Below are 22,621 nucleotides of genomic sequence, written 5' to 3'. Positions count from 1 at the left end.
AGTTGTGGCTCCGGAAAACGAGCAATTTGAGACGAAACAATTAGTTTCTCCTCCATGTTTGGTAGAAACAGGCACTGAAGGAACTAAAATCCCGAGCTGCTTCACTTGCATAAAGCTAAACAATCTCAACCCTTCTTGTGGCCGTGTTGGATGCTGACATGCCGCTGGTCAATGCTGCTGCCATGGCAACGGCAGCACCTTGTCGCCCTTAGCGCTCATTGTAAACGAGTGCTTGGCACTTTTGGCTGTTTGGCATGCGTCTTTTTTGTAAGTAACTATAGCAAATAAATTTTCTGACATTTCAAAAAACGACATAACATTTTCATGTGTAGGAGCTTGAGACGGGCGTGGTGGACCTCCTCATCCCCTCCCCCAACGCCACAGCGGAGGTGGGCTACAACCGAGACCGGTGAGAGATAACCACGCAGACCATTCAGGCTGTTGCAGGCTGTGCGACATGAGGAAATCACGATGTTCGTTCTCTGTCTGCATTTGTCACCATGATCCCAAACCAGGGATCTTAATCTGTCCTAATTCCATTATTGGCAACACATGCATTAATGCATGCGTGGGAGCTTATGAAATTGCTTTTGTAAGTGATTATCCAATTATTTTTCTTTTTCGCACTTTAAGGTGTGATTATCACATCCTGGGATACCTAATCCCAGTCCATGAATGTGCAAAAAAAAAAAAAGAGAATGCACCTTTGTGCTCATGCCAGCGCCCCCCCTCTGTGTCCTCCGCATTGGGCAGGTTTCTGCTGAGCCCCTCGTCGTGTCTGGACGAGCACCTGCTCCAGTTCAAGTTCCTGGGCATCCTGATGGGCGTGGCCATTCGCACCAAGAAGCCCCTGGACCTGCACCTGGCGCCCATGGTGTGGAAGCAGCTTTGCTGCATCCCCCTGCTGCTGGAGGACCTGGAGGAGGTGGACCTGCTCTACGTCCAGACGCTCAACAGCATCCTGCACATCGAGGACAGCGGCATCACAGAGGAGAACTTCCACGAGGTGCGCGGAGACCCCGGGAACGGGTGGGGGCCGAGAGTTGTAGAGTTGGTCAATTGGTGAATATGTGCTGTATGTCAATTTGAGATGGTTGCCTTGGATTGGTTTTGGGTAGGCGTCTTTTGGTAAATGGTTGTGTGTTGGGTTTAGATGGTTGGGTCTTGGTTTTAGACGGTTTTACGTTGGATTGGATGGCTGTGTGTTGTTTGTGCTGGCCTGATTCGAAAGACGAGGGGAATCTGTTGAAGGTTCTGTGATATGATGGATATGCTGGTGAGAAAAACATGTGTAGTGCATATGAAAGCACCAGTCCTCAGTCCTACGTCCCATCATACCTACATTCCTTCGATGGACAGTGTGAGCAGCATGTTAGTGTTCCCCAGGCTAGTGTTCCCCGGGCCTGGACACAGTTGCTTTTTCAGTCATTGCTATGATCCCTCTGCACTCATCCAAGTTGAGCAAGCTTCCGTCTAAGTTCCCATTGTCTGAGTAACCCAAAACTCCCAGCTCACCACACCGCCCGATCCCACCAACCAAGAGTCAGCAGAACCTCACTTGAACGTGCACCATCATCTGGTTAGGAACAACGGTGAAGCTGAATGTGTAACAACACAAGGGTTGTACTTAGACAAATCAGACTGAATCCTTGCCTGTTGTCCGCTGCCTCTGGCTTCATATTGCCCGGCCTGGCGGAAAGTCACTGCAGAGGGAGATTCACTTTATGTGCTAACTCAGATTACTCCCAGTGATCTACTGCAAAGTCAGTCCAGCCTGCGTCTCCACTGATATACCCCGAGCACATCACTAGGCAGTAATAATAGAGTTATTCCCCATAGACATTTGACCGAGGGAACCGGAGCCTCGGAGGCGGGGCTTATTCTTCAGAGGTCTATTGCAGGAGGAAGAATAAATGTCATCTCTCCGAAACGGATCTGAGATCAGTCCCAATTTATTTAATTTAGATGAGTAAGAAGCTTTCCTAGAGCAGAGTGTGCTGTAACATGGACAATGGGTTTTATTGGATTTCAACGGTACAGCTGGAATGGAGTCTTCCTGGAAGGAAGATAACCACCGGCTGTACCTTCGACTGTGACTTTGACACCAACATTTATGCTGTATATTTATCTGTGTGTGTGTGTGTGTGTGTGTGTGTGTGTGTGTGTGTGTGTGTGTGTGTGTGTGTGTGTGTGTGTGTGTGTGTGTGTGTGTGTGTGTGTGTGTGTGTGTGTGTGTGTGTGTGTGTGTGTGTGTGTGTGTGTGTCTTTACTTCAGATGATTCCTCTGGACTCCTTCGTGGGACAAAGTGCAGATGGCAAGATGGTTCCAATCATCCCGGGGGGAAACAGCATCCCTCTCACGTTTTCTAACAGAAAGGAGTACGTGGAGCGAGCTATTGAGTACCGGCTTCACGAAATTGACCGACAAGTGAGTCTGCGTGCACTTGTTAAAGTCGGACACATTTAGTTTTTTTAGCTCAACCTAATAGTTGGACATTTTTCCATAATGACATTATTTTACTTCTGAGAGTGCTGTATAATTGCAAAGGAAGTTCAATAAGTAAACGCACATCGCATACCAGTTGTTTTTGCTATGCCTTAAATGTAATTTAATTGTTATTCCACAGATTAGATGACAGTATTTCAACATTCTATTAGCAGCCATTTCATTCCATTTCATGCGCAGGTGCATGACAGCGTTCTAAAAAATATTGCAGTCTTTGCAAATAAAACATTGCTCGAAAGCCTTCTAGGTCTAAACATTTATTTAACCATGGGTGAACATAGCATAGCCTACACTAATTGAAAAAATATATAGAAAATATAGAAACAGCGGAGGAGATTGAGGCAACCTTAATTCTTACATCAGGAGCTGAATCATCACTATGGTAGAGCTAAGAAGGTTCTACGAGCGCTTCAGACCAACCTTACCAACGAACAAAAGAGATTCATAGCCAAGAACGTTTTGGGAAACACGTGAGATGTTAAGGTAGAACTTAAAGTAGAGGTTACGAATGACGTAGCGTTAAGAAGGCTTTAAGAAGGTTTGCTCTTTGACTGTCTTCATCGCATCTCTGCATGTGTAAACTTTTGAAACGGCTTCTTGAAAGGCAAGGTTCACGTTGTGGGCATTACAATGCACGTACATTGCCTCTTCTTGTATGTCCTTGACGTGCGCTTGTAAGCCCGACCTGCTCCCTGACATATTCGACCTGTCAATCATTTGCCAATCTCCCAACCATTGGTGTGTCAAGAATGTTGCCAGCGATGCGTTAGAACGATTGGTGGGGGAGGGAGGTGGCGGGGTGCTATCGCAGTGCAGCGTTCTATCACATTTGCTTTCTTTAAAGGGTCAGACAACGAAAACGTGCCGGTTCACTTCGTCTCAATATTGAGGGTTTTTTGCACCCCCAACCTTATCTTTGGGGGTGCAAGAAACCTTGTGCCCCCCCCAGAGATGGTGCCAGTGTCCATGCCTCTCTGTTCCTTGTCTCCTCTTCCTCCTCATATTCTTCCCCTTTATCTTCTTCATCCTCTTCTTCCTCCTCCTCCCCCCCATGACGCAGGTGGCGGCGGTGAGGGAGGGCATGTCCTGGATCGTGCCGGTGCCCCTGCTGTCCCTGCTGACGGCCAAGCAGCTGGAGCAGATGGTCTGCGGCATGCCCGAGATCTGCTGCGACGTGCTGAAGAAGGTGGTGCGCTACCGCGAGGTGGACGAGCACCACTCCCTGGTGCAGTGGTTCTGGCAGACCCTGGGGGAGTTCTCCAACGAGGAGCGCGTGCTCTTCATGCGCTTCGTGTCGGGCCGTTCGCGGCTGCCCGCCAACACAGCCGACATCTCCCAGCGGTTTCAGATCATGAAGGTGGACCGGGTGAGTCCCCCCCGCGTCGAGATCGGTTAATAATGCCGGCGGGCAGAATGCATGAGTGTCTTTCCTGAGAAGACGTTCTATAATTAGGACTCATGCTGGTACTGGTCGTGTCAAGCCAACTGAAGCAGTGGCTTTTGGTGGCGTGCTGTACCCGTCTGGCTGATGTGTCAAGAGAGTAGAGAACCGAAACCAAATGTTTCCATCCAAGAAGTCACATTATATTAAAAAAAGGTTGCTTTGTAATTCAGGCAAGAATTCAACCAAACCGCCACTACGATCCTGAATATTTCCAAGACTGAGTTTAAAGCTGACTTTGAATGTATGTTAATACAGTTTTTGACATTTTCCTGACAAGATATTTGTGTGGTGGTGAATCCCTTTTTGATAACTTATGGTAATTATGTTTGTTTGTTTATAATTATAATATTTTTTACAGCGCCTTTACCGTGATAAGAAGAAATAAAAACGTTAAAGTTTGTACAATTTGAATGCAAACCATAAGCAAAACAAAAACAAGTGACTTGGGGGGATGATGGTCCAAAAAGCCTCCTCTCTCTTGAAGATGAATAGATCCTGTTGTCCATCCTTTTTTAAAATCCCCTCGGAGGGTTGAGGTTCACTAACCCCTCTGTCTCCACAGCCGTACGACAGCCTGCCCACCTCTCAGACCTGCTTCTTCCAGCTGCGCCTGCCGCCCTACTCCAGCCAGGCCGTGATGGCGGAGAGGCTGCGCTACGCCATCAACAACTGCCGCTCCATCGACATGGACAACTACATGCTGTCCCGCAACGTGGACAACGCCGAGGGCTCAGACACCGACTACTGACACACACACGTCACACGTACGATGGACTGTCTCGTCAAGGCACCCACAACACACTCAGACACACACGGGACATTCACACTCACACACGGGACATTCATACCCACAGACACACACATTCACGCACGACATCCACCCACACGACATCCACCCACACGACATTCACCCACACGACATTGATACACAGACACACACACACACACACACACAACACACAATTCACATGACACACACACACACACACACGGCACACACAATTCCCATCACACACACTTCACATGACAACACACACACACTTCACATGACACACACACTTCACATATAATTCACATGACACACACAAAATTCCCATCACACACACACAATTCACATCACACACACGCACATCAAACACACACACATACACATATGAAACACACAAACACACACACACACACACCATTCAAATACACACACAATTGACACACAGCAGGAACTGAACCAAGTCCAAGAAATGCATTTTTTTTTCCATTGTTACACCAACTATAGGAACTCCTAAGCAGTGAAGCTTTGCAGGACATTTTAAGTCCATGTCTATGTACGGGCAAAACATAAGTTCATTGTTTTGGTTCACTGTGTGGGTTATTGGTTATTTTAAAACAATGGACCACGTCAGCAGTGTACTGAAGATTGAGGTTGTTTTTTTTGTTTTTTTTCAGTTTCCATTACTCCACCTCCCATTTTCAGGGTATTTGCATGGAGTTGTTTATTTTGTTTGGAAAAGTGTATAGGTTGTGGAAATGAAGAAATTGTACATTGTGTAAAATGATTCATTAGGAAACTGTTTTACATAATTTCCATATTTATTGTTTTGATTTCTATTGCCTATGCCGAGTTTCCTGAAGCATACAAAAAACACAATAAATGCATCAGAATGGATTTCTTTGTGATCTTTCCACAAAGTTTATTGTATTCTAGCAACTCCAGAAAAATAATTAATAATACAATTAAGGAAAAACACTTACTTTCAGAAGGTTTAGGTCACATTTATTAAGCACAAAGCTTGAAAAAGCCCATATTTTAGGACTGGGATAATCCTACAGATAATACATATGTTTGTACATTGTCGTCAGTGTTTTAACACTTCATCTCTGTGTAGAGCGTTTCTTAATTTATTGATCTACAATGTATGAGGTAGGTTACTCCTCCCTCCAATGAGTCCAGAATTGCTGTCAATCAATATAGATGAATCAAAAGTAAATAACTTACAGGCAGTAGGCATAACCAAAATTATAGCCAACATGTGAAGTCGGGAATAAATCCAGCCATGAATGCATCGCTATCCGCAAATATCACGGTAGCTCTTTTTAATGAGCTTGAGGTAGAGGGCATACTGGTCACGGTGACAGTCAAAAGTAAGTTGTTTTTAAATCAAATTATGGTGCAGTATTTGAACACATCTGGGACAGGTTTCTTGTGCACGTGAGCCTTGCTATATTGTTAAGCATTGGTATATCAGTAGATTTCAATCATCTTAACGTGTCACAATCCATGTCCCAAGATACAGACCTACCTCCTGCAATTAAAATCTGATTCATTTAGATACTTTGAGATACTTGAATACGTGTGATTTAAATGAAATGTCAGCCAAGGCAATTTGCAGGCATCGGCTGTAGATTAGAAATAATTGGTATAATGAAATAATTCTTATGATTCTACTTCCGTTCGGCAACAGGGGCCAGATTTTGATAACAGAGTTGCCCAGTTGGTGATGTAGGGTTTACTAGTGACGTGCATGAACATATATATAGGATACTAGTGTGTTATTAATCCCAGACGGGGAATCAACTGACCCCTCTACCACAGTAGGCGTGTAAAATATCCTTCGGAAGGAATGCAAAGAGCATTCTCTCCATGGCTAGTCCTGGGGACAAAAAGCTATGCCAATAGAGCACACTGTTCTCACAGATAAAAAATCTGGACTACAACAAAAAAATTACATTGGCACTGCCACTGGGCTTGCTCCCTCAGGGATATAAATCTGGCTTGGGGCTGACTGAAGTGAGCCCAAACGTGGAACCATTCTGGGGCTTATCTCCCCTGTGTATGGCCGATAATCCACTAGGGACCCTAGTGTATCCCTCTGGCCCCTACTTTTGTAATGCCTCCTTATCCCTTGCCTGGACTCATGGACCAGTGGCATGTATGTCCATTTATTCTGACAACTAGTTGGCATTATTCCATTAGTGTTTTATTGAGTTCGTTATGAAAGCGTAAACCTTAGAGTCACGTGTAACCCACACAGAAGTGATCTCTTCTCCAAGTGCCTCTGAACGACTGAAAAGATTACGCCTTGGCGTAATGAGCATAACATGGTTTAATTCAATTTAATTGTAAATTATTGAGAAGTATTCTACTTAAAATAGCTAGGTTTAAGAATTTGTGAAAAGGCCCCATAAAAAACGTTACCAAAGATAGATGGCAACGGTTGAATTAATTATCGTCCCGTCTATCTAAAATTACCGTAATACCTAAAGCAAAAGCGAATGGGATTCTTCACTTTTTTATATGTATATATTTAGCCAATTATTCATACCAACTGGTATACCTTAGTTCTCAATGCATCCACATTCTATAATCTCAAAACCTGGGTAGATATTTGGTCATATTGCGGTAACTCCCATATATTGTGTCCATATATTAGAGACGTAGCGGTGAAAACTGTTACCAGGTTACCACCCAAACGAAAACGGTGTTACACCGAATTCTGCGACCCACCTAAAAGTGTTTTTTTATTAACAAGGTGAGGCGGTGGGGAGAGATCTTATGTTTTATTGATGTTTTTGTTATAGGCCTAATGCACACCGTTTTTTCGACTTCATGCCTGTCAACTTAAAACTCGTGCTGCGTGCATGTTGCAGAAAATGTGCAACAGCGCCCCCTGGGGTCACACTTTTTGGTAGGTCGCAGAATTCGGCGTAACAACGGGAGCCGAAGCCGTGATGAAGATATCGGATTTGTTTATGGATGAAGTGAACTAAGTGGATGTCGCTTTGAGGTAATTACCTAAATAAACATTTTTTTTCCTAGAGCCTATCATTTCCCGTCTAGATGGGAGCTGTTGTGGCTCAGACAGCGTCATACCAGTTTGTATGGACAGGGGGGTTGGTTAGTCCCCTTTAAGTCGATTAAGACTTCCACACCTAAACTTCAACATCATAGTATCAGCTTCACCCAACACAACGCTATCCAAATATATTTATTTTTTATTTAACCGATTATTTACGATAACAGAAGTGAGCTAAAAGCCAGGCAGTGGATTATAGCTGCCCGTGAATATAAAGACAACAAGACAAGCAAGTCAACGCCTGGAGGTATAATATTAGTCTCAGCAATGTTTTGATCACGTTTTTACAATATTCATAAGAGAAACTGATGCTGTTATACATCATCAGAGTTTTTATTTATAGCATGAGTGACTGTTAGGGATTCCAACTTGTGTTTGACACTACTGTCCTCCAGTTTAAAACTGATCTTAATCTCTCTCACACACACCTGCCAATGGACTCCAAGCTATAAATACGGCTTTATGTCTGGGGTTATAAGAGGATCCCAATGGTGTCATCGGCAACAGGCATGTTGTGTTTACGCTAATAAAATGCATGCATTATATTACGAGACCTTAAAGCATTCATAGAATGTCGATCACTATTTTAATTGTATGTATTTATTGGCAATCAGTATAGCCCTAGTTACGTTTGAAAGTGATTATTCTTTTTTTTTAATAGCTATTTTATCTAAATATTCTATCAAATGAAAATAATTTTGTTGCCTGAACATATTTTATTCAATTGTTTACTAAATGAAATAATTTAAATAAATAAAAATAAAATGTAATACATCACAGTGAGGTATATATCTGGTCCACTGAAATTATTCTAGTAAAAAATACTAAAATAGGCAAGACAATTTACTGTGATTTGTATTGAATTGTACATCAATAATTGTATGTCTGTGTTCTGTGTTTGAACTACTTTTACAGACTCTACTTTTGAAATAAAAATGCCTTAGCCTACAGCTAACAACACTGCTATCTTGAAGTTGGAAGCAAGTTGGGTTGTTGTCCGTGCAGCGCACCCACCATGGGGTAATTCTTGATCGACTGTGATTCACGACAATGAATCCCTGAAGGAATAACACGAGGCTTATTTCACTTCCAATCGCGTGCAACGACAGTTGTCCTAGGGGACGTCGGACCATGTCGCTAAGTGCGGAGGCGGATGTTTCTGTCGTGTGTGGGTGAGAGCAGAGCAGCCTTGGATCCATCGTGGAACCACAATCCGCCCGGGCGGCCAGCCTTTGGGCCGGAGACGCTGCACACCAGCAACTACTCCCTGGTTCTCTTCATCCAGCTCAGCCTGCTTTCCTTCGACTTGTTCGTCAACTCCTTCAGCGAGCTGCTGAGGAAAGAGCCGGCTGTCCAGCTTGTGCTGTTCATGTAAGGCAATGCTCTGTCTCCTGCTGTCAGTCTGCTGTTTGTAAGTCTGATTAGTCAACATATAAAAGGTGGAAAAACAAGGCTGTTAATGGTACTACTTTCAAACTCAGTCCTGTTATGAACGTCATTGCATAGTCATATAAAGTCTGGAAAGGTCACGTTAATCTTGCTCTTTTGACAGATCTTGGGACCACCTTGACTTCTTTGGTGTCTTCTCCCCCTTATATTCCCTTCTCTCCTTTCCTCTTTATTGTCCTCTCCTCTGTTCTCCTTTATTATCTCCCCTCCCCTCCCCTCATCTCCTCTCCTCTCCTCTCGTCACCCTCTGATTTCCCATACTCTCCTCCTCTCTTCTCCTCTGTGTCCTATACAGTATACAGGACATCTCTATCCTGTTCAACCTGATCATCATACTGTTGATGCTGTTCAACACCTACGTGTTCCAGGTGGGCCTGGTGGCTCTGCTGCTGGATCGCTTCAGAGCCATGCTGATGTACTCCGCACTCTATTTAACGCTAAGCATCATTCTTCACTCCTGGATCATGGTACATTTCTGCAGACCCAAGACCATTTAGTCAAAAATAAAAAAATCTAGATTTTATATTTTTAATATTAATAAATAAATATATTTTTATTTATTTATACTATGCAGACTATATTTATAGATACTATTCATCCAGTTGATCTCATATTTCCAACTACAACAAGTGCTTTAATGTTTGTTGCTATTTTGAGTCAATTTATACAGGTAAAATGTGGTTGCTTTTTTCCCCCGGTCTCTTGATATTAACATATAACATGTATAATAATATAATTTAAGTGCTGCTAGTGTGTATACTGTATTGATCTATGAGAACCATTAGTTTGTCCAGTAAGTAGAGGAGTTTTTTGTATTAAAAACAGAACTCTTCCATCTACACATTTTCTTTGTTAATACAATATGTAACGGAATGGTTGGGTAAAATAAGTTATCTCTATTATTAATAATAATATTCTGTTTTATACTTACAGAATCTTCGTTGGCTGAACTCCAACCGATTTATTTGGACAGATGGCCTACAGGTGCTCTTTGTCTTCCAGAGAGTTGGTAAGTAAACTTGTCTGTGCTTTGACAAGTTATCGACGTATGTATGTGTTTGGGTCGGGCATGTGTGGTTTTATGTGTGTGTGTATATATCAAGAAGTTAATGATTTTTTATATAGTTTACATCAATGCATTCTTACAATACTCTCTCTTTGCAATACACTGACATACTGATCAGCACTACAGCGTCTTTATCCAACCCAGGGTACTTCATCAATAAGTAGAAGAAGAGTAGAGGGCAAAAAGTACCTTATCTTAAATAAGCAGGCTGTGAGTCAGTTAGTTAGATACAATTCAATTCAATGATACGGATACAATGTGGTGTGCTAAGCAACAAGTGGAAAAATATAGCACGACTTTATTTGATTTGCCAAAGAATGCTTTATATTGCATTTTACAATAAGAAGAAAAGATGTTAGCCCATGACACATGAATTGAAACTCAAATCTGGATGTGCGCAAATGGCACAGGGCTTGTTCCTGACAATTTATTTAGTATCGATCCCTCGAAAACTATGTCAACATATTCAATTCAGTTTCATAATAGAGTTGAATCATGTTATTGATTCAAATTAGTTTCTTTCTAAATACTGTTGAATATCTAATCAAGTCTAAACTCTAACACGGGAGATTTGCAGGAATAGGAGAGATTAGAGTCTTTTCGTAACATAATTCCATTTTCAAGTTACAAAAAAGATTATTGGGTCTTCTTTTAGTCAGGCAAACTGAATAATTTCACTGCAGACACCAGAGGATGATTAGAAGCAGAAGACTAGCTTGGGACGTCATACATTACTGAACGAGAGGATGTATTGTCACTTTAAAGTTACTAACTTCAACATGTTTACGTTCTTTTTTTTTTCTCAAACTTTTGGCCAAAATTAAATTTATGTGCCTATTCAATTCCAATACATCAATCAATATAACACATAATTAAATTAACAATGGTGGTTAGAGTATCAGAGTTGAGATACACTGGAGCTCATGGAACAAATAAGAAATTACTTCTAAACTGAGCACATTTAATGTCACTTCTTGTTGCATTCCCTGAAGTGACGTTCATTGTATCCTTCACATAGTTGCCATTTTGTACTACTACTTCTACAAGCGAACTACTGAGTACTTGGGGGACCCTCGACTCTACGAAGACTCGTCATGGCTGCGGGAGGTCTTCGCTCGAACCAGACAGTGAACCCATGGGTGGTGGCAGGGGGGGGAAAGCCACCTTGTTTCAACTCTAGAGCAGCAAACAACACGCCGGCTGGGAGGAAGTTAGCAGCGGGTCATTTGCAAACTATGCACTGAGAGAAGGTACTCGATAAGGAGGACCAACACTGGGGAGTTGATCCATGGTGCGCAGTGGGCCAGAGAGAACTGGCTGCTCTTTGTAGGTGCTGTTATACTGGTGGATTTATGCTGGATTTTATTGTAAATATTAGATATAAGCCTATTGGAATTGTTTTATACAGATTGTACATGACATGACATTTGTGATATCTTGTTTCACGTTTGTTAAATTGATCAGTCGTTTCATGGCTAGACTGGCCTGATGCTACTAAGCTAACAGTATTAGTATAAACTGACAAACTGTCCAACTGACAAACTGTCCAAGGTCGTTCACTCGTCAGGTTGGCTTTCAATGATGTCAGCATGGACCACATTTTGTAATTCCCTTAATACCTCCTTCATACTTTTTGCTATTGTTAAACCTTCACTTAAAAAGCTTTGCACTAATAAGAAAAATAGGTTTAACTAGAATTGTAATTGTATTGTATTTTTATAATTCAGTTTTTTCAATTGGTGATTTATATATCCAGCTATTTAAAGTTGTTATCTAATATACACAATAAAACAAAACACAGAAACTGACGCTTGTTCTAAATTCAACAAAAGAAAATGCTCAGGTTAATCAAATGTTCCTAATAAAACATAAAATTAAATAGAATAGAAATCTCTAGGCTCTGGAGTGAAGTGAACGGAAATGTTAAAGCTAACAAATTAACATGCATCCCACTCCTATGTCTTAGTGTTTCACCAAGAATTTAATTAATTATTGGTTGATTATTATTATTATTATTATTATAATATTATTGTTGTTTTTTTTTGTTTTTTTTTCACGATTTGTGTCTTTGAGCTAAGCAATTTTGAATTCTGAAATAGGAACGTACACATCTCTGTTTTCCAAATGTATTGTGTCCCTGTTAATTTCAATAAAATAATGATTATGTATTGTGTTATGTTTTTTCAGGTTTTGGAGGGTTGGGTGTCTATGTTGCCCTTCTGAACTGGGGTTCTACGTGTATATAACGTATAAAGTGTGTTCAAAAGGCTGCATTTTGTATAATAAAAGAGACCAGGAAACTGTTTTTACTTAAGCTTCCTTTGCAGGTGATCTTTTTTCAGGTTTGTGTACCTGAAAAGAACATAATACGTAAAAATAATCTGAATAAAGATTTACTCAGAACTAATGCCCATCGTAAACCATAAGTCACTCTTTAAGCAATTCACAGTGATTCAGGTTAAGCGTTTTTGTGGTCTACATTCAATTCCCATCAATGCCCTATGCTAATCATGTCTTTCCTCGTTCCATAGCAGACTGTGCTTCCCTAAGGTGGTCATACTTGGTTCAAAGACGTTCAAAAGACGTTCAAAGATTTATATATCGATAATGTTTTTGCATCCTTTCAGCGGCTCTCGTCATTTGACAAATCGTCATTTCCCAGGCAACCTTTCTTTAGAGATTTACACGTCCATAGCTTTGTCCATAACACATTCCCCACGTTTCCTAACCCACCTAATGATTTCATTTTAGATGGTTTCGTGGCATCCATCCAAACCAAATTCATTTTTAATCTTTTTAAACCAGATTCATTTAATCTGGTTTAACCAAATTAAACCAGATTCATTCAACTCCATAAAGATCCTTTGGGAGGCGGATAGGGGAGGCAATACCAGAAGAGGTATGAGCGGAGATTCTGAAACGTGTACACAGGTCTTTTATCTGTGCAAGGCATGGTCTTATTCAGTGTAAATTGGTACCGGTTAGCTAAGACTTATGATGGTGTATCACCAACCTGTGATAGGTGTTGGCATTCTTCCTGCAAAACTCATACACATGTTCTAGCTTTGCCCATCCCTACATAAACTATTGGACAGAGACTTTTAGTACCCTATCAGAGATAACTGGGGGAAAAGTTGAACTAGATGCTCTCAGTGCACTGTTTGGGATCTCCCCCTCATCGCTTTCCCTCCCCACATCCAAGGAAGATGTCTTAGCTTTTATCACCCTACTGGCTAGAAGACTGTCATGATCCATTGAAAGTCAACTGTATCTCCCTTTCATACACACTGGATAAGAGATATCCTTTATTTTCTTAAAATTGGAAAAAAGTTAGGCTTTCATTAAGAGGCTCCTCCAACAAATTTTTGAAATTATAGGATCCATTCTTCCCATTCATTCTGGATCAAGGCAACTTTTGCGGTTTGGAGGGATATCAATATTGTGTTTGTTGGAGTGTGGGTGATATTCTATAATGCTGACTATTGGTGTCTATCACTGACACGGTTCACTATTAGTCTTTTTTTTTGTCTGTTGGTTTATGGTTGTTTTTAATTTTTTTATACAATGTCTTACTTTTTATAAATGCTTTTGTCACAACTGTCTAAACCCAATAAACTAAAAAGAAAAAAAGCCATTCACAGTTAGAAAATGTGTATGTCAACCTCATGCATTATGGAGTAAATGTACAACACTAGCAAGCAATTGTTTTAATACCCGGAACTTCCTTACCTGCCAGATGGTCTAATATGTCCATCAGTTTGCTATCGGCTGGTCGCAGGTGATTATTGTGAGGTTGTCAGAGTCGTAGAATGGAAAACTGTACACTCAACCTCCTCTTTCTCAAGCTAACCACCGTTTGCTGCAGCCTGAAATTGAACAAATCTTTATACCTGAAAATGACGAAAATGATATGTAGGACTACATTATGTAGGACTATGTTATTATATATAAATAAATAAATAAATTAATTAATTAAAAAAAAAAATATATATATATATATATATATATATGTCCACCCCCTCCTACCCTTACATTGTTGATTAAAGCTCTGGTTCAACAGAGTAAAGCCTTCTTTAAATATTTTATCGTAATAATTATGTATTTTATAATTAATATATATTAATAATAAGTAATTTACCTTAAAATTAGGAACCTTTTTAAAATTGGTTTGTATCATTATTGTTGTATTATCTACACAGAACTCCGCGACGCCAGGGGCGCTCATATCAGAACGGCTCCCAAAGGTAGCCGTGTGGTAGCTACTTCCGTAGTATTCCAAAACCGATGTTTTGGTTATCATTTGTGCAACGTTAAACCACACTTCGTAGGTGTTTATTTTCTGTTTTTCCCCCAAAATGTCTTACAACTACGTTGTAACAGCTCAAAAACCCACGGCAGTCAATGCCTGCATCACAGGTAAATATGCCGTCCAGTTATTATTATTTTGTTTTGATAAATATCACAGCAGCGCCGCACACATCCACCACCTACACGCTAGCTCCGCTCCCGCGCCTCAACTTAAGCGACGCAGGGCCTCAGTGGATGTGTTGTTTTTTTGTTTTCGTTTTGTTAAAGCGTTCACATTACAGCAACAGTATGAACTGTTCAGCGTTGATCGCGATGACGCACGGCGTTTATCGGTCGCTGGTTTATCTGTAAACCCCCTCATGACTTTGACCATGCTACGTTAAGGCCACACACATTATACTAAAGTGTGTCCAACATGTTTGGTTTTAACTCCCTGTCGATGTTAGGGATTGTAACGTGAGTATGGACAAGCAGGTTTATTATACTGACCTTAACATTTTGTATAATACCCCTGTTCTAAATTTGGGAATATGAATTCGTTCGACAATATCACAATTCTCAGACCTGTCAACAATTATGCTGCAATATGTTGACGCTTCATACTAGTTTATTGACATAAAGGGGAATTAAGCCCACCTCCCTTTACCAGAGCTGGTATTATGAGTTATGTGTAAAGATGCCAATGTTTTGTCTGTTGATTAGTATCTTGATAGGCATACATATTTTTCACCTTGTCCATATCCACTGTCCTACCAAACCTAATCCCTGTGCTGTGCACGGGGATTAGGTTTGATGATGCACCAATCTGTAACTTTTAAGGGGATGGTTGAGTTGGAGTCTCATTATAATGCATGTGCAAGCAAGACTTTGTGCTGGTGGATTCTGGGAGAGAAGCACACCTTATTGAATGTTATTAAGATCATAGTAGTAGGCTATACAGTAGAACAGTACATTTTATGTTCAACAACTGTTACATAAAGTATGCGCACCCTTTATTATGAACCTTTCCAACGTTGAAGCCTAATGTGCCACAGCCCCAAAGTAAAATTTTGAAGCATGTCAATAGACATCTTGAAAGAGCTTTCAAGATCAAGGTTGCTTCACAAATGCATCTAAAGGGTGGCTTTAAATTATAATATTAAAAAAAACTTTTATATTGCCGTCATTCTACATTGTGGGCTTCATATCCTTTGTTGACAATGTTGATGTTTATTGTTAGAAGTATGCTTAATTATACCTGTTCGTTGTGTGCTTTTAACTGTTTTGTAGCGATAGACCCCACCTCTATAATAGGCATGCACATGGGAGAGTTGTAGCAGCTATGGCAAGCACACTGCAGTTGACCACATGGAGAGAGACTGAAAGAAGACAATGACTTCATAGTAAATAATTGGTTCCCCTCTATATGCCAGTCTCTGCAATTTGACTGCAACAACGACAACAGAAGGAGCCATACTACTGGTATATGTGTGTAGCGTAGTATAACATTGAAGGTTTGTCCGATCAGGGATGACAGATACATGTGTTGAACAGTTTCCCTGGGGCAGTAGGTGTAGACAAAGACTATTGGACGCTTGTTGGTGGAAAATCTGAAGCGTTAAAAGTGTAACTTATCAATTCCATTGTTGTGCCCTCTTGACTTTCTATATAATAATAATGTCTGTGTGAAATCTTTTTTTATGAATGCCTTTCTCATTAATGTTAACACTTCATGATATTCCGTCTACCAATTACAAATGTGTATCCACAGGTCACTTCACCTCTGCAGAGGACCTCAATCTGCTCATAGCCAAGAACACACGGCTGGAGATCTATGTGGTGACAGCAGAGGGACTCAGGCCTGTCAAGGAGGTAGGCATGTACGGCAAGATCGCCGTCATGGAACTCTTCAGGCCAAAGGTACGTATGGGTGTAGTTTCATGTTTAATTAATTGTCATGAGTTGGCTGTCTAGTCACCAAGTATTATTCAAATTATGAATTTGTGCATGGTAAAATGGTAAATAGTACTGTCAAATGAAAAATCTTAAGTATAGTTTGGAAGCGGAATCCGATACAGTTCAAAAGCAGTAGTCGTTTGCAATTTCTTTGCTAATTAAAAAAAAACTGAAAAAAATTATTTTCTGTTTTGTAAACAAAAGGACGAGCGTTTGTGTGTGACACTGATGATGTTTTTCTATACCATGTATAGGGTGAAAGTAAGGACCTGTTATTTATCCTCACATCAAAGTACAACGCCTGCATCCTAGAATACAAACAGAATGGCGAGAGCATTGACATCATCACCCGTGCCCATGGAAATGTGCAGGTGAGTACCAAGCCAGAGATGCTCACAAGTAGGGACGAGTTTAATGGTACGAATATCAATCAATACTATTATTAATACTGCTTATCGATCTGGTACTCTTATCGGTTATTTTTGTGTTTTTTTGACAGTGTCATAAATAGCAAGTGGCATATAGCAAGAAACGGCTCTGCATGGCACTACCGAGTTTAGTTTGTATTAGGGTTGTACGAGGTCAAAAGGGGTTAAATGGATAATGCCCAAAGACTATGGATAATACAGTTTCGCCTGTGATACATTTTGCATGTATCAATACATTGTTCTTAGCTTTTGAGAACAAATAATGAGTTGGACACTTCCATGCTTGTTAATGTATTTTGTGTTTTTATATAGAATAAATGGTTAAAATTATTTTACTCCATGGTTCTGCATTGATAATGAATATTGTGTGATCACCATGGCTCCACAGCTTTTGACTGATATGTCATTTGTGGACAAGCGCAGCAGAGGAATAAAGTTACGCATGGAATGACATTTCCTTAAAGTGTAATTCTGGCGAAAATTGAACCCAGGTCTTTTTCGGCATGAAAACACATAAAATAAGCCCTTCAGACACTTTTTTTGCGTTGATAATCGAGCATAGAGCTTGCCCGGAGCAACGCTAACAGCCCAAATGGCAGAACCATGAAGGAAATACAACTGTAATCAGCCTCAACCAGTGCACATGATTGTGGCTCTTCCAGTTTGCAAGTAAGTCAAGTGAATGTGAATAATATCTCTTCCCCCGCCTCCCCCCTTACAGGACCGTGTAGGACGGCCCTCCGAGACGGGCATCATCGGTATCGTGGACCCCGAGTGTCGCATGATCGGCCTGCGGCTCTACGACGGCCTCTTCAAGGTCATCCCTCTGGACCGGGACAACCGCGAGCTCAAGGCCTTCAACATCCGCCTGGAGGAGCTGCAGGTCATCGACGTGCACTTCCTCTACGGCTGTCAGGCCCCGACCGTCTGCTTCATCTACCAGGTGTGGAGTGATTTCTCGTGGTCGTGACGACAGCGGGTGGAATTGGGGGGGGGGGCTTCGTGTGTTGATGATGATTTTTTTGGTCAGAGCTGCTTAATTCATTCCCTTGTGCATTTCTTCATCGCGGTTCTAGGACCCACAGGGACGGCACGTCAAGACCTACGAAGTTTCCCTCAGGGAGAAGGAGTTCAACAAGGGCCCGTGGAAACAGGAGAACGTGGAGGCCGAGGCGTCCATGGTCATCCCAGGTAGAAGAGGGTTCTATTACACATAGTCCATGGGCCAGAAACATTAATGAAGGTGCTGAAAGTGAGCCTACAATAGGATTTGCACCAGTGCCTAAAATCCACTCGGTATACAGGGTGGTTATCTTCATGAGCGGATTACTGGGGAAAAAGATGCCACCAGCAATGCAGTGTTTCCCATACACATACCAATGTGACGCAGCACCACGGAATCAACATGAGCGCCACAAATTTATTCCGTTTTTTTTCTTTCTTTTTTACGCGATTCTGAAATCTAAATATCATTCCGTTCATTCATCTCCGCATAGCACTCTTTCTCCCGTCATTCTCGCACGCACGCGTGCGCGCGTTCATGGCAGTGGTGCGCGCCGGGTACACTTATAAACGACCTGCCCCCGCCAAACGTTTTCAACCAACCCAACCGCAAGTATTAATATTAAAATAATGTTTCCCGACCTGCTTCCCGACCCACATCCCGGAGTCATATGCATTTAAAACAAAGTATTACAATGTGAATGCATAGCGGTTTAACGTGAGGAACCTGCATTATTGCATTAGCCTATTTTATCCTGCTTCAGCATTCATGTGCAAAAGTAAATAATAGTAGCTTAACATTCACAATAAATAAGGATTTCCCGCTAGCCTACATAAAATGTTGTTTGAGCAGTTACGCACGGGGATGCCTAATTGATGCTATCTCCTAAGTATAAAATCTGAATATTTTAAGAAACGTCTTTATTAGCGAACACTCTTAACATTCTGCAAATGTAAACCTTTGTCCACCAGGTCAACAAATAGCCTAGGCTTAACATAGGCTACATATTCGAAATAAAATGGCTAAATCAGATAGACAGTTACCTGGTCTAAGAAAAAAGAAAGAAAGTTGATCGTGATCTTTGCGCAAGTCATTCAGCCAATGATGTCTTTGTCTTTTCTATGATATAGCCTACTCTATAAATTACAAAAGTGTATTCTGCATTTTTATTTAAATCGATCCAACCCGAATATCATTAAAATATTTTTTGGTAACTAGCAACGCTCAATTTGGATCAACCCACGTATCACTGATACATGCACACGCACTGACACAGCTGATTTGCCCACTCCTCCTCTCCATGCACAATGCTTGAGGCCTATCAAAGGAAAACCCGAAGCAGCGTGTTTTCCTTATTATTATTATTATATTTATATTGTTACATTATACTATTTATTTTGTTTTATTATTATTATTATTTATATTGTGTGCTCTGTGTTTCCAACTGTATTAAACATGGTTTATATCGAATTAAGCATTGCTTAATTACTGCATTGCTGTAATATATTTTGGGCTAGGGACTCAATGTAGTGTAGCCATGGGCAAACATACAGAATAGTATGAACTATTCTGTATGAATTCTGTATGAACTTCATTTTGAAGAATATCTTCAAAATGAAGTTTGTGTTCTTTTTTTTTTAAATTTGTACTATTTTGGAGAAAATGACAATCTATCCGCAATAGCAATCAGGTGACTCTTGTACCAACTGTGTTAACCTCTTAAAATATACATCAGAAATAGACTGCATAACTGGAATGTGTCCAACCATTTTCTGTTCCTTTGTGTGCTTGTATTTCAGTGCCAGAGCCATTTGGGGGTGCTATAATCATTGGACAAGAATCAATCACTTATCACAATGGGGACAAATACTTGGCCATAGCTCCTCCTACCATCAAGGTAATCACACTTGACAACCACCATATGGCCTTGTCACTCACAGTTCTCCGGCTGTCTGCATCATAAGGATGTGTGCTAGGCCTTGACCTCATATCAGCACTCAGATGTTTGAAAGCTATTGGCTGAGATGTTTTTGGCGGAGATTCAAAAGGGTGTGAGAATGAGTTATCCTCCCTTTGCCATTCGTTCTTCCTTGTGAATCACTGATATGTGCATTAATTAATTTAACATACATATCCAAATGACTTGGATGGGAGGTCAGTACAATGAAAGCATGCAATCAATATGTTGATTTGTGTGCAGGAGAGAAACGTGTGCACGAGAGCTCCAGGAATCTAAATTAATGTTTTTTTGTTTCTGCTGTTGAATTCTTTACTTTAGACTTTAGCCGTCTGCAGTCTGAATTTATGTATTATATGAAGATGAACAGGCAGGCCCCACTGCTACTGGACCCCAAGGATCCCTAACTTAATCCCAGCCATATAATTGGAACTCTCTGTCTTTCTCTCTGTCTGTCTGTCTGACTGACTGCCCCAAACATTTTAGAGGGGAAATTTTGAATTGTTTCAGAGGTAGTGCATGAAATACACGGTGACTTTGTTTGTTTACTTATGCTCCTTGGCAAACAACAGTCTTGCAGAATTATTATATTATTGCCATAGGACCCAACCATGAGTCCTTTGATGCCAGCAGCTACATCTACATGAGCTGGCAGCAGAGCTGTTGTTGGTGGACTATTGAACACTCATCCAGCCACATGAGTTATTTATGCATTCATTTCTAAAGCGGGGCTGGCATGGCCTCTTTAGCGTTCCTTTTGCATTGGAAACTACTGTGTTTCTGATGCTGCATGACCGCAATAAAGTAGGTAAAGTAGCCTGATAAATGGTTGGTATATACATACTGCACACACCGGTTCTCTTATTTTTCTATTGCCCTGTAAAGTACTGAGCCAGATACCACATGCAAAGGAAAATAGCGTCTGCACATCCCATTATCTGTTCTGCAAAATACCTCCACTTCATTTTCTCAAAAATATTTGTTTTTCCAGGATGTCTTCTTGACTGTGTTACCATGTTTAGCAATTGGTGGTTAATTTAGATTTTCAAATGTAATGTTTATTTCTCCCTGCTACATACAAATATCACTGCACGCTTTTGAATAACACACACACAATTGAATAACACCACGACCAATCAGAAGAATACACAGGGTGACATCCAGAGCCCCATACGCTAAGCTACCAGCGGAGCTAACCGATAGATTAGACTCTTGCCGTATCCGGTTGGTAAAACAGCAAAAACGTCCTTCTTGCAAAGGAAAGCTTTAAGCACCGTCTTCTGTTCTTCTTTTAGAGGAGAAGCCAAGTCTATCTCTTTTATTGTCGCGGCCAAAGCCGTTTCAAACAACTGGTGTTCATCCGTAGCCATCTTGCAATGTTTACTGACTGATTCCGGACTGATTCCTTCGCAGCGCTGTCATCTGTTTAGCTCGCTTCTGGCCTACCTCTATCAGATACACCGATGTGATTGGTTAATGTTCGGATCCAGGGGAATCGGGGAATGATTATATTACTCATTCCCAGAGTGACTCGCTGAGCAAATTAAAATTGTGCTCTCTCTCTCTCTCTCTCTCTCTCTCTCTCTCTCTCTCTCTCTCGAGAGAGAGAGAGAGAGAGAGAGAGAGAGAGAGAGAGAGAGAGAGAGAGAGAGAGAGAGAGAGAGAGAGAGAGAGAGAGAGAACTCTGGATTTCCAGGGTAAAAAATATCACAAATGTTCCGAAAATCTGGATCTGGACCTACCCTTTAATATGTTTCAGCTCATGGGTTAGCATAGGAGAAATTGAGTCTTCCAGAAGTCAGAATAATTATTTTTAAGTCGAAAAAAATGTGAGACATTTGATCCAGTAGCAATAAATGCAACTGAAGTTTAAAAACTGGTCTCTAGAAGACATCTTAGTGTAAGATTGTTTTTGCAAGAAAACTTTGTTGCCTTTGACAGTGTTTGAACTCACATCTGACATCGGATCAGTATTCAACCCTGGTGTGTGAGTGCTCTGTTCTTACCACAATACAGCAGCACCTTGCCCAGGCACTACTAAAATTATAGCCCTGCCAATCATCACGATAGATGCCACTTTACCAGACTTAGAAGTACATGAAGTACTCTCCTGTTTGGGAATTGATAAACATGTGCACAGTGGGAAAAAAATAAAACCTGACATAATGTAAGAACATGTCAACGATGGATGGAAGTTGAAATTGAGAACGGTTTGGTATTGGTCTCGTTTAGGCAGTTTTTAGCAGCCGTCTTATTGAGTGATTGTCTGTACGATTCAAAGTTAACTTTATTGATGAACAAAATTTCCAAAAATGTCGTAATGCATTCTAAATCTATTATTTTTCTTTTTACTTTAGCAAAGCACCATCGTGTGTCACAACCGAGTGGACCCCAACGGCTCCCGCTACCTGCTGGGGGACATGGAGGGCCGTCTGTTCATGCTGCTCCTGGAGAAGGAGGAGCTGATGGACGGGGCGGTGGTCCTCAAAGACCTCCACGTGGAGCTGCTGGGAGAGGTGTGTCTCTGTCTCTGTGTGTGATTGCATTGGTTTTTATGTAAAAGACAAATTCTAAAAATTATTTTAAAAAAAAGAGATAATTTACACCACAAGATTACCGTTTCATTTTTACTTTCAGACCTTTACAATGCATTTCAGGTTGCTTTGGGCAGTTA

At 41.0% G+C, this 22,621-nt stretch overlaps 3 protein-coding genes across 3 annotated transcripts in view; all 3 read left to right on the top strand.

Moving 5' to 3' along the window:
* Window positions 1–5,603, top strand: part of LOC311356591 (putative E3 ubiquitin-protein ligase HERC1) — a 63,522-nt gene extending 57,919 nt beyond the window's left edge. The window contains 5 exon segments of the mRNA XM_084476374.1: window positions 333–409; window positions 754–1,006; window positions 2,276–2,428; window positions 3,567–3,872; window positions 4,513–5,603. Coding sequence (XP_084332500.1) covers window positions 333–409; window positions 754–1,006; window positions 2,276–2,428; window positions 3,567–3,872; window positions 4,513–4,698 — 975 coding nt within the window. The 3' untranslated portion in view covers window positions 4,699–5,603.
* A 3,351-nt stretch (window positions 5,604–8,954) lies between these two features.
* Window positions 8,955–11,447, top strand: LOC311356425 (transmembrane protein 138-like; the record flags this gene model as incomplete). The annotated part of the gene is made up of 4 exons (XM_084476201.1): window positions 8,955–9,172; window positions 9,546–9,717; window positions 10,184–10,259; window positions 11,335–11,447. The coding sequence occupies 4 exons, from the start codon at window positions 8,955–8,957 to the stop codon at window positions 11,445–11,447; spliced, it is 579 nt and encodes a 192-aa protein (XP_084332327.1).
* Window positions 11,448–14,595: 3,148 nt separating this feature from the next.
* Window positions 14,596–22,621, top strand: part of ddb1 (damage-specific DNA binding protein 1) — a 40,389-nt gene continuing 32,363 nt past the window's right edge. The window contains exons 1-7 of the mRNA XM_084476198.1: window positions 14,596–14,732; window positions 16,375–16,523; window positions 16,814–16,930; window positions 17,709–17,930; window positions 18,064–18,178; window positions 19,790–19,887; window positions 22,305–22,463. Of these exons, the coding sequence (XP_084332324.1) occupies window positions 14,672–14,732; window positions 16,375–16,523; window positions 16,814–16,930; window positions 17,709–17,930; window positions 18,064–18,178; window positions 19,790–19,887; window positions 22,305–22,463 (921 nt within the window). The 5' untranslated portion in view covers window positions 14,596–14,671. The remainder of the gene's footprint in view (window positions 14,733–16,374; window positions 16,524–16,813; window positions 16,931–17,708; window positions 17,931–18,063; window positions 18,179–19,789; window positions 19,888–22,304; window positions 22,464–22,621) is intronic.

The sequence above is a fragment of the Micromesistius poutassou genome (genome assembly GCF_964030765.1).
Source record: "Micromesistius poutassou genome assembly, chromosome: 12".
Lineage (NCBI taxonomy): Eukaryota > Metazoa > Chordata > Actinopteri > Gadiformes > Gadidae > Micromesistius > Micromesistius poutassou.
This window is presented reverse-complemented; position numbering and strand designations above follow the sequence as displayed.